Source organism: Rhipicephalus sanguineus, chromosome 1, assembly GCF_013339695.2.
Source record: "Rhipicephalus sanguineus isolate Rsan-2018 chromosome 1, BIME_Rsan_1.4, whole genome shotgun sequence".
Lineage (NCBI taxonomy): Eukaryota > Metazoa > Arthropoda > Arachnida > Ixodida > Ixodidae > Rhipicephalus > Rhipicephalus sanguineus.
In genome coordinates, this window is record NC_051176.1 from 123,097,454 (window position 1) to 123,110,366 (window position 12,913).

The window sequence follows — 12,913 nt, forward strand, 5'->3', positions numbered from 1 at the left end:
TGAAAAAATGGCACTTTGCATTTTGAAACTAAACTTTTGCCCCTGTTTAGGGGATAGAGGGGGAGGTGTGCATGTGTAAGAAATTGTATGAGTTAAAACACTGAGCTCTAACTTCAAGGCCAGAAGAGATGTGAACTGATGAAACATGAATAAAAAGCGAAGAGACTGAGAATCGGAACAAGAGGCAACGGAAAAAAGTAGCAAATGACCTAAACGAAACCTAGTTTTCATACAAGGATTGTTGGCTTATATTCCCCTAACAGGTGCATGCCATTTATACCTCTCAAGGAACTTAAGTCCTTGCAATTAAGTAGGCTACTGTGCCCAGTTATACTGCTTATAAAATGAACATATTTACTAAACCAAACAAAATAGTGAACAACAGTTAAAGGGGTTGCAAAAGCACACTAAGGTAATGAAACCACAAAGAAAAGTGTGGAAATTGTGACAATTAAAATTTTACACATAAATGCCACATAAACCTTACTGCATAAGCTCATATAAATGAAATCTGCATGACAGGGTTGATGACATACCTAGGCCTCCCCTGAGTGGCACAGGCGATATCTCTAGCAGGTACATTGGCACTAGTGCAGTGTTGAGACCTGATGAAACAACAAACAGCATCATTTAAACTCTTGCCCATAGAAATGCACAGCCACAAGAGATGTGCAAAAACCACAGCTGAGTAGCCAGCGGACATAGTTGGAACTGTAGGTAGGACCATTAAGTACACACATTCACAAGAGTGTGTGTACAGGACAAGAACAGACACGCACTGTTTATGCACCAGCAGTGCACTCGTTTAAGCTGCCTACAGTTCCAGGCATGTCTGACACATTAGGCCATCAACAAGCTCTATTAGTCAGTGGAACATAAACAATAAGAAAGAATTGAGGTAACTTGCCACAATTGATTCCAATGATAAGGCGACCAAAAATGAGCAACTCTATGCTTCTAGAGGCATTGCTGAAACCCATCAACGAGCCTCCAAGAATGCCCATAATATTGTTGATGAGCAGACCCCCTTTCCTGGAAAAGGCATGAACCAGAGATTACAACCACATATGTCACTGCACATAAGGTTAGAAATAGTGGTTATTCATTGCCAGAACATAATGCTTGTGCCAGCAACTACATTTTGCTACACTATATCCCTGTAATGGCTCTTGACAAGCAAACAGCTTGAGTGAATCGCTCTTCAGCGGAGCTGTTTAAGTTTGGCCAAACTCTGGGATCGTCCGCACAAAACTGGGCAGGTATGCATCACAGAAAGCATGTATGTGCCAAGGAGCTCCTAGCATAGCATAGCCATGCATAGTACAGTATAGCAAAGGGGTCGGAAAGGGAAATGAAGGTGAAGAGGGAAAGGAGCAGGGGAGAGGGTAGAGCACAGCATAGCAATGTATAGTATATTGTAGCAAGGGGTGGGAAAGGAAGTAAGGGTGAGGATGATAGAAAGGAAAGGGTTAAGCATAGCATAGCCTTGCATAGTATAGTATAGCAAGGGGTGGGAAATGAAGTCAGGGTGAGTAGTGATGTGAGGATGATTGAAAGGAGGGGAGAGGGTTAAGCATAGCATAGCCTTGCATAGTATAGTATAGCAAGGGGTGGGAAAGGAAGTGAGGGTAAGGACAAGTGATGTGGACAGAAAGGAGGAGGGGAGAGGGTAAAGCATAGCACAGCCATGTAAAGTATAGCAAGGGGGTGGGCAAGGGAAGTGAGGGTGAGAAGGGGGAAAGGAGGAGAGGAAAGCCACCAGCTCCGCTGTTTCCTCAATCTTCGCACCACTAGTGCATAGCTGCTTCAATTTTTTTTTATTTGCTACCTTTTACCACACCCAGCACAGCTCTGTAAATGATGACTTTGTTTTCACACTCAACCTTGGCTTCTTGCAATCCTACTCTATTGTCCACACTTTCTCCCTTATTTGCTCTAGTCACTGTTTGCAAGTTGAATTCTTGAAATATAGCTTGACACTTTCCGAGCATGGACTAAAAGTTTAACTATGTAGAGGACAAACAATCTCCCCATCAACAAGCAACAATTGTGCCACTGAACAATCCTGACCACACAAGCCTGCAAAATTTCTTCAAAGAAACATGCAGCAATGCACCACAGAACAGCACCATGCTTGTAGGGATTCCCTACTAGCACAGTGCTGCACGGTACCAGGATAACTGCACCCAAGAGTTAGCAGTTCAGTGAGAGGTCTCCTGCTAGCATACAGGTGGTGTGCACAGTTGGGCATTAGGAAGGTGTTGACTTCAATTACTGTTGTTGCCACTTCATATGTTTGGTCTCTTTGTAATACTATGTTGCCATTTTTATTTGATCCTGGTTTTGCTTGCTGATAATGACTAGAGAGATAAGCTGTTTGGACTCTATACACGAGAGTGAATGCAAGGGTTTCACAAATCAACCCGCCATGGTAGCTTAGCATGTAGGGTGTTGTGCTGCTAAGCTCAAGGGCATGGGTTGGATTTCTGGCCATAGTAGCCTTATTTCAACGGGGGCGAAATGCAAAAAACACCAGCGTACTTAGGTTTAGATGCATGTTAAAGAATCCCAGGAGGTCAAAATTAATCCAGAGTCCCCCACAACGACGTGCCTCATAATCATATTGTGGTTTTGGCACGTGAAATACCAAAGATTATTAGTATTATTAAGGCTTTCATGAATGCATAAAAATGAGATAAATTATGCAAAAGGATTAAAGATCAGTCAATCATATAGGAAGAGTTATGAAGGAATTGAGATACCAGTGAATTGTGTAAAAACAGTACATGCTGCACTGCCACACTGCAGGAAAATAGGAAGTCAAGAATTATGAGAAAACGTAGAAAAGAAAAAAAAGACACTGAGGAGAGCTTTTTTCTGAGCCGCTGCGCATGCTCGTTCCACACACCTCTCTCTCAGGGCCAAGTTTTTTTTACAAACAATAAACCAGTTGGTAGTTTGTGCCCGACGTCTTGTGTCCTGTATTTTATTCGTTCTGTACTATGTGTTAACTAAGCCCACTTCTAAAGATAAAAAAAAAAGAACACTGCGAGTCCATTCCAAGTATGGAAGCATGTGTAAGAATGAAATACTTCTATTTGTCATCAGCATACACAAATGTTTTATTCTATATCTATTTGATGGCACCCATAGCTTTGCACATCAATGTGTCCTGCAGCACTGCAGTAACATGCAAGAAAGTTGAGGCTGTAGTCACATGCATCCTGTAGGCCACGGTTTGATGACTTGCACAATCACAGGACACGATCCCTAAGCAGCTGTAATAATGCTACTCATACATGGGCAAACCTTTCATTCTGAATCACTGCCGGTCAGTAAATGTTTACTTATCGGCTCTGTACAGTGTACTGCATGCTTACCATTACATATGTATTTTTAAATTTTCAATGTATTACGCTGTTTTGTGAGTGCCCTTCTGAGTCGCACCTAAACCTGCTAGATCTCAGCTCTTGGCGTGTTCAAATATGTGAAGAACACACTACATTTTCCCAATTAAAACATCCATGAGCTAACAAAAAACAGGTCAATTAGCATGCCTCTCAGTGGCGATGACAAGCGAAACCTCAGGCGACACCACAGTTCGTCACAGTATTCACTCAGTTTGCATGCAGGACAAAGTTTGAAACTTTGAACAAGCAGGCAAGGAAAATTCTCATCAGGCAGTTTATACCCGAAAAATGCCAGTTTATTTTAAAAATCAGATTTCCATTTAGACAATGAAAACAGCTGTTTCAGGCTGCAAATATCATAATGTAAGAATGTAAATGCAAGCATTCCTGGAGTAAAAATAGTATAACGTTTTCAGATCACACGGGACAACTGCTGTCCTTATAAGCATATACAATGTCCTCCCTAGACTGCACAAATGCATCTGCTGCTTTTATGCTGTATTTTTCCAGCATAATAGAGCTTCAGCCACTTGAAGCAAACACTTTGATGAAAACCAAGAAGCTTTCCTTGTTTTTATATTATATACATATATAATTTTTTTGCATTACAGTAATGTATGCATCTTAACAAATTTTACTGCCACCCACCATTTATCACTGCATTCATGAAGTATTTAGCACTCACTCAGACTTTCTACACAAAGCAAATTTGTTTGTGCATCTTTGAGACACTGTACCACTATGCCTAAGGCCAAGCTTTCAAAAAAGAAAAAAAGGACGTGAACAAAGCTTGGTGCAAAATTACATAAGATTATTAAATCATCATAACCAGTTACTATAGCTGGACCGAATTTTAAGATTACTACAAGAAATGTTCATGCACAGAGGCATAGGACCAAAAAAAAACAAAGGCCAAGGCTGTGCTTCCATTGGGAAATGTTGTGCTAAGCATGTTCTGAAAGTGATGCGGTGCACTTCTGACAGAGTAGTATGCCCAACAATGCTGAACCATCATAGAATGGTACTTTTGTGAACTTCCCATCAAGTTTTGAGCCAATATCAAGGCAAAGCATGGAGGAAAGCTCAAGATAAGCATTCATCTGCTACACAACAATGCAATGGCTCACTCAGCACAGGTGACAGTGACACGTGCAGCCTCTTTCAATTACGAAATTTAGCCCCATCCCTTATATATTCAACTGACCTAGCACAAAGTGACTTCTCTTTCCCTCACATGGAGCCATCTCCACAAAATAATTGTCCAGGATGACAAAGAACAGATAAATCAAGTGGAGCTCTGCTGAACACTCAAAAGGAGGAGTTTTACAGCGATGTTATGCGCTAGGTCATCCATCAGTGGCAGAAGTGCACAAGCTTGGGAGGAGCATGCAAAAAGCAGGAATAAACTCCCGACAAATTCTCAATGTTTAATCTTTTTGGAGGAGTGCCAAATGATATAACAAGAAAAACAACATATTGACGCAGCTCCTCCAGTGCTCCTTCAAAATTTTAGCATTCCCTCAAAAGTTGCAATGTACCAACAAGCTCAATTTTCAACCTTTCAGATTAATATCTGTTCCTTCAAGGCAACAGTACCTGGGTGCTTTTCAATCCAGTTACATTTGCTTTTTCATTGCATTGTCACGTGCTTGTGTCTGTATTATATAATGCATAATGATGCAATTTTATTATATCCTGGTGGTGTTATGCATTTTTATTATGCAATACTTACTGTCATGTTATGCAACTTCTTGCTGTTTTTTTTAATACTTATCTGTTAATTTCGTTTTCACTTTTTACATCTGTATCGTTCGGTAACATGGAAATGTCTTCCCTCTGTGACAGTTTATGAATACCTGTATGCATCCAATATATTATGTATTGAATTGCACTACATGCCCCCTCACCCAATGCCTCTTCAGGGGCCTGTGAGGCATTCCTTAATAATTAAGTAAAAAGTATGAAATTTGTGAACACTATACATACATGCCTAAAGCACAAGAACACACGATGAGGCATATAGTCTCTTCCCTGTGCAAGAAAACCAGATTAGAGAAAAAAGCCTTCTGTGCAACTTACCTCCCAAAACGATTTGCCATCATACCTCCAGAAATGCCTCCAACCATGCCTCCAATGGCAAATATAGCAACAGTGATTGCCCACAACCAGTCTTTGAAATTCTTGGGTATTGGCATTCCTGTCCGCTCACTATACACAGTTGAAATAAACTCTTCTAAAACCTGAGGATAGAAGAAAAGGGAGAGTACAACATAAGGTGTGCAAAGAGGCCGAGAAATATCCCACGAGCAATTGTACAACTTGCATGTGCTTGTTATTCAATAATGGGAACAACACGAAACAGCTCTTGTACAAGTTAAAGGGGTCATGAACCACTTTTCCAAGTAATGATCTAATGGCCTCAGTATCGGAGTGTACTGCCTCCCGAATCGATTGCCGCAAAAATTTCTCGAATCCGTCAAGAATCAGCGGAGTTACGGGAGTTTGGCGCATGCTCCCAGCGCTTTCTCTCTTTTCTCGTGCCGACGAGCGCACTGGAAGCTAGACAGGGAGGGATGGCATGGGGGAAAGAAGTTACGCCAGCGCGCGTCATGAAACGCGATCGCTCTCCCGCTGTGATTCGCTTGCGCGAGTGCGGCTACCGTGTACTGAGGAGTGCGGCGCCGGCAAGTGGCGGCACCCCACGGCAAGAAGCGCATCTGATCCGAACGCCGCTCTCGATTTACGTCGGCTATCGGCCAATAAGCATGCTATGTCTCTTGCGACGTACAGCGGACAGACGCCCCGCCCGCCGACGAGAGTGAGAACCGGCCTCTGTTTGAAAAGAGGGTGCCTGGGGAAACGGCAACTTCGCGCTCCGCTTGTGGCCATTACGCGGCGCGCACGACTGTAATATTTGGCAGAGCAGTTCATAGCCGTGTCAGCTTTCCGCAGGATGTGTTTTTTCAATCAGCCCAAGGGGTGCTTCATGACCCCTTTAAAGGCACATTGTGCAACACAAAGAACTCATTATGGTGCACAGCCTTTTAAACACAAAGCAAAAAGGTCTACAGACTACATAAAGACTATGTGAAATATGCTTTAAAATCATAACAGAGAAATGCAAATAAAAATGCATTTAAACCAAACGGTAGACCTGCCTGTCTTCATTGAAATATCATAAAAATATCCATTTTGGCATCAAGATGACTCTGGTTCCTTTAATATACAGGCATCTATATTAACTCTGTATAATCCAATGAATTAGTAATCTAGGATACTAACATTGAAGTGTTGCTGTTAGTAGCCAGGTTGACCGTGCTGAATATGGGTCTTCACTGAATTCAGTGTTCACACTGGTGAAAATAAGCTTTTTAACCAGACTGACTGATACTCTACTTCAGCTACTGAAAGAGTACTAACATCAAATCACCAACATTCGAGTTTGAGGTACTTGCGTCGTTCAATTCCTTTGTAGACATTGGATAAACAATGATACTTAAGTTCAACACAGTGCATCCCTATCTGAATGATGGGCTACGGAGAGGAGGGCTCCTAAAGTGCAGTCGTTTTCATTATCAAAAGTGCCACAACACAAATTTTCAGGAAATTCAAAGAGTGCATCAGTATTTAAGTAGTTTTAAGGCCTGTAGAATTTTTTTGCGGTAGGATCGTGTATTTAATGTTTTAAAAATACATGAAGGAATTCTGCTTATCAGCAGAATGCCTTAACTACAGGTACACTGCAGTCAGTGCACGAACTGGGAAAAGAACTTGGTCTTGCTGAATGCACATACCATATATGGATGACAACTGTCGAGCTATCACAGGATTTGAGCAGGCCAGTAATTATGCATGTCCTAAATGGCAGCATCACTTGTAGGCTCATAAATTCGGACGAAAAACAAGAGAAAAACGGCAAAACATTGCTCACTAGAGCAACACAAAAATAGCACTATCACTGCAATACCTTTTTCTGCACAGATGCTGCACTGCATTTCCATCTGCGCAGAAATCGGCATGTCCTGCGATGACGATAGAAGCTAGTTCTCTTGTATTTTGCCGATTCATCAAAATGCTAACTGCTACGAAAACAGCAAGATATGAAAAGCCCATAGCGAACCCAGATCTTAAAGGCAAGAATTATTTAGCATTTATATTTCTTCATATCGCAACAGAGACGAAATACGGGAAGGCACGACAACCGCTCGTGCTGTGTCTTCCTTTTTTTTCGTACGTCGTTCCTGTCACACGTACGGCAAGTGAACCTCCATGCCTTTATAGAGCTCTAGACTTTCCCAATCAGCTAATATTTAACTGATGCTTACAGAATGCCACCTGAAAACAAACGACTTGTACAATTATAATAATTATTATTTGTACTACAAGTTTGTTTACGGTACGCAAAGACGTGTTCAAATCTCTTGACAAGCACGAACAAACAAAAGTGCATGTTTTCACTCACCTTTTGTGGAGCATTGATTACACCTAGATTATAGCCGAACTGAAACATCCCTAGGACGGAAGCGAATATGGCTAGGACCAGCATACATGTCAGGCCCTGAAAGACGACAGGTTAAAAGCAAATGAACCACCACAAGTAATGACGTGCAATAACACATTTCACCACCCAAGACAGCGCCAAGCACGCCCCATTTCAACCATGTTTCGACTCACCTCCGGGCACCGACAGCAAGTGCTGCACCTACACCAACACATGAAGTCCCCGGGATCCTCGCCACTGCCTGCAACGCGAGAAAGTTCCAGTGAGACAGGCGACGGGAGGCTCTACAATAACACAGCATATCGTCAGAGCTAGGCTCCAACGAGGTCAGCGACAAGCACACAGAACGCGAACGAAAACATTCTCCGACGGAGCACGTTGCAACGCGCACCCACCTCGGGGCGTCCGAAGATGCGACGCGGCCTTCAAGCGACAAGTAAACTACACATGGCATGATCATCTAGCGAAAAAGTTTAACGGCGCGACGTGCATGAAGCCTGTGTACGTAGAGGCCAGAAAAACAAACTCAAACAACTTACGTTCACTAGCGTATGGTATGCAGAAGCGCTTGCAACAGCTGCAACAGCGCGAAAACGACTTGTGCACGCTTTGGAGTTCAGCGGAGGCAAAGAGCGGCAGCGCGCACACGTTCCGTAACTGCCGCAACTACACACGGCAACGCCAGCAACGCGGCATACGGTGCGCCAGCCGCGTACGAGCGCATCGATATGCCAATCCAATCATGTGACTGAAAACAATCTCAAAGCGATCACTCCGATCCCTGTACCGTTACTTTACTACTTAAGCCCAAACCCCATATCTAATGACCCGTAGTACAGCACTACAGGCTCAGAGTTGAGCAGGTGGTTGGGAGGGCGGGGAGGAGAGAGTTTGGAACCGATGGGAAGTGGCGGGAAAAATCAAATAAGCGCTCACCCAGCAGCAAGCGTACTTCACGAGTTGCTACTCCATTCTAGCGCTCAACTAACAATTTCGTGCATTACAATATAACAGCAATAAGCGTATAAGGGCACTTGCCAGATCAAACGACAGGGTTGCTGCAGTATATAGCATAATCAGCTTTTGGTCAGTATTTTTACTCGGAAAAGCAGAACGAACAAGAAGCGAACGCGGACGGGCGCACCCTCGGGCACTGCCGGTGTTGCTCGGGTCATAATCAAATAATGCTGCGCGCAGCTGCACGAAATATTGGCACAAGTTTGCCCCACCTGCCCTGTTTTTGCTTCCTCGTCAGGAAGTGTGTTGAAAATAAAACAACGCTCATGCTATCGCAGCTGGTGCATCAGGAAATGGCATGCACTCAAGCAGCTGAGTAAACAAACAGCGGTGCTCGCCCCCGGCGATTGCGCCAGCGGGAAGGCTAATTGACTAATTGCACGCGACAATGAATCAGAACTTGAAAAGGTGCAGAAGGCAGACCGGCTGGTCGAAACAGAAACACGATAAAGGTGGATCTCCGGAAACAAAAAAGAAAAAAAAAAGCGCGAACATGGGCGTATGCAGGGTCTCGCATAGTGTAAACGAGGGTGATGGGAGGGGGGGGGGGGGGGGGGGGGGGGGGAGGGGGGGTGCGTAATAGCGACGTACAGCGCCCCTGCCTCGCCGCCTGTGGCGCTCATCATAAAATAATAATAACAATAAAAAAGAGCGAAATTTAATAATAATATCTGGGGTTTAACGTCCCAAAACCACGATATGATTATGAGAGACGCCGTAGTGGAGGGCTCCGGAAATTTCGACCACCTGGGGTTCTTTAACGTGCACCTAAATCTAAGCACACGGGCCTCAAACATTTTCGCCTCCATCGAAAATGCAGCCGCCGCGGCCGGGATTCGATCCCGCGACCTTCGGGTCAGCAGTCGAGCGCCATAACCACTAGACCACCGTGGCGGGGAAAAAAAAAAAAGAGCGAAAAGCTTACTTGTACAAACTGCATGTATCATTTTCAGTGAAACATAAATTTCTATATTGTCACATAGTGTTGTGACCATAGACGTGCGCAGGGTTCTCCATTAGGGGAGCCAAGTTTCACCACAGGTCCGAGTGAGTAAAGATATGAGGGCGACATTGGCGTATCCAGGGGAGGGGGTGGGGCGTTCTACCCCCTCCCCCCTCATATCTTTCAAACTTCATGTGCATATATACACGCACACACATAAACGCAGCCACGAACATGCATAAATTATGGTTGATACCTCCCCCCCCCCCCCCCCCCCCATCACCGAAAAATGTTTCTGCCTACGCCCCTGGGGGGCGACTTTGAGCCTCCCTGTGCGCACGCCTATGGTTGAGACTAGTACTGGAGTTGGACTCAGAGGAACTATATAATACAACCCACTCGCTTTCCTTAGCTCGCACTAACGCAGTTGCACAAACAGTCAACGTTTGAGGGCTCTTCGTTACCATTGCAAAAGCAATATATGAGCTTGCATATATTGCTTGCAAAATAGTAAATGTTACAACCCAAATTTGCCACCCCCCCCCTCTCTATTATTGCCCTTACTTATTAGGGGAAAGTCCAGTTCTGATGTTTTTGTGTGGGAAATAAAATTCTGCGCCAGCTAAAATATCGCAGCCGACATCCCTCGACAATAGAACTGATAAACGCACATCGGGCATTGCTTGACAATAGACCTTATTACAGGCCCGATAGGATGTCCGTTTATTGAAGCCCATTCTTTCGAGAAGAAGGAATGGTGAAGATTTCGTTGTTATACGGTCATCTCTAGATGCTTCGGAAAGGGTTCACTAAGTGGAAATGGGGAAGGAGGAGTAGCCGTCTCAGAACTTTCGCGGAGGCGTGAGTTTTGGTAGGATTCTCATGGCATGCAAGTAGAGCTCCGCACGGGCTGTTTTTTCAGGTCCATGCCCGGCCGATGCCCGAAAGTTTCATGCGCCAACCTGCCTGAGTACGGCCCAATGATTTTAACGTGGCTCGTATCCGGCCTGAGACCTAAAGACTGATTAGCCTTCGAGCCTAAAAAAAGCATGAGACAGCTCTCAATTGTTTTGAAGATAGCAGCCGCTGCTTTTGACGATAGTAGTGTTTGCTGCTCCTAAGACATAGATAAAACTAGGTAGAAAACAAAGAAACAATGAGACCCTCTGTTCACCATATGTTCGTGCGATAATGTGCGAGAATAGCAAACAGGCTTGTACACGTTACAGAAAAAAAGTATCCGATAATAACTACAAATTACTTCATTAAAAAATGCAATCGATTACACTTAACAATTACAGCCTCACGAATGTGACTGATTAATAAAAATTAATCGATTATTTTTACGTTGCTTTCCTTCAAATGTGTGCCAAGCGTTCCTTTGACTACTCACGTCAGAATAGTCGTTTATGAGAAGAGCTTGTCTCAAGCGGGATGCCTCTTATTAGTAAGTAACCCTTGCACAATACCAAAAGCACCACTTTAATTGTAGTGAGAAGGCGCTGCAGTGTAAGGGACAAAACGCGCGAAAAGAAAGGCGGCGACAACGCCTTGAAGTTCCCGCAAGAACTCGCCGTGAGATTTTGACGACGCCTACTAGGGCCTTAGCTACAGAATTCCTTATCAGTAAAAATGAATTACATGGCGCTCTAAGGATGAGCCAGATGCGTAGCAAGTTTCAGGAAAGGTTACTCAGCCACTTTGGCCAAAATACTAAAAAAAAGACGATGTTTGAAATCCTTGATATGTCGCGCATACCCTCAAGTGCTGAAGTTCCGACGCGAAATTGAGGAAATAGTACGTTGATCTTCATTTATTCTTCTTATAATGAACTTATGATTACGATAGTAGTGAACTTATGATGACGAAATGGTGTTGTCATGGAATACTTTATCAGCCCATAAATCGGTTTATTAAATTACATCCCTTTAAGGTGAGAACGTATCGCTGAAAAGAAAAATGACGTGAGAGAATAAGTTTTTCGACGTCCTTTTTTTTTTGTTAATTTCGAGGTACTTTATCTTCCTTTTCTTCTTCTTTTTATCTCTTAACCCCCTTCCCATTGTGCAGGCCAGCGAACCGGACGTGCGTTTGGTTGACTACCCTGACTTTCCTTTTTCGCATCCCCATTTCTCATTTTCATTTATTCCCCAATTTCCCGGTGCTTTAATTAAATACTGCAAATCCCCCCCCCCCCCCCCCCTTGCACACGCACACACATACTTTCCTGTGCCTCATCATTCTGCTGGCTCCACATGGCTGTCTCTATCAAAAACGGGCCCATCGACGCATTCACTTCGTTTTACTAAAAACTGCGGACACTTGAATGTCTAAATGTACTCGGCAAAGCTAATGACGATGTGCTAAAGTCAGCGCAGACAGTCCAAACTTCCTTGAACGAGTGCTGAAGAAATAAAATGAAAACAGATAGCGAGTTGCATTTTTCTTTATCGTATATATAACTGTTGGATGAATATTCAAGGAATGATTCGGTGCAACTGTACTTTTAGAGAGTGAACACTTATTACAGCGTGTAATTTGGAGCAATGATTCATAAACGAAAGATGATCCTTTTGGGAACCTCAGTTATTAGGATCACAAATTTTATATTACAGTTAGATGCAACAAACAGACGTGCGTTCACAATAGGTTATAGATATGTGTTTACTGCTGATGCGCGGCAAGCGTCTCAGCTGCGTCTGGGAAAGGAGGCCACTGCGCGGTTTCCTTTGCTCGGACCTTTCATTGCAGCGTGCTTGGCTAATCGCGGACAATTTGCGGGCATGCATGGGTGGTCAGCACTCCGGCTGCGTACCTTGTGTTCAGAAGGGCACTGTTTTAGGCACTACCGAAAGAAATGTAGGCAAGAAAAAGAGAAGCAGTTCGCAAGATCTTATATACGTCAAATAGTTTCACATATGTAAAGTGAAAATAATCGCCCAAAATTATACGAAAATCGCTCATTTTCAAAGGGTTGCGAACATGTAAAAAAAAAAAACCAATTATTTCATCGCAAGCGCACACACACACACACGCACACAC

The 12,913-nt window shown here is 43.6% G+C and overlaps 1 protein-coding gene across 4 annotated transcripts in view; it reads right to left on the reverse strand.

Moving 5' to 3' along the window:
* LOC119397175 (glucose transporter type 1) overlaps positions 1–12,913 on the reverse strand; it is a 106,893-nt gene that overhangs the window by 43,948 nt on the left and 50,032 nt on the right. For 2 of the 4 annotated variants that reach the window (XM_037664635.2, XM_049416250.1), the window contains exons 1-6: positions 8,451–8,704; positions 8,085–8,152; positions 7,873–7,968; positions 5,490–5,650; positions 908–1,032; positions 537–605 (exon numbers count right to left, since the gene is read on the reverse strand). In XM_037664635.2, the coding sequence (XP_037520563.1) occupies positions 537–605; positions 908–1,032; positions 5,490–5,650; positions 7,873–7,968; positions 8,085–8,126 (493 nt within the window). In that variant the 5' untranslated portion in view covers positions 8,127–8,152; positions 8,451–8,704. Of the gene's footprint in view, positions 1–536; positions 606–907; positions 1,033–5,489; positions 5,651–7,872; positions 7,969–8,084; positions 8,153–8,450; positions 8,705–12,913 lie in introns of those variants that run through there. The other 2 variants (XM_037664628.2, XM_037664615.2) reach the window with 2 other exon arrangements.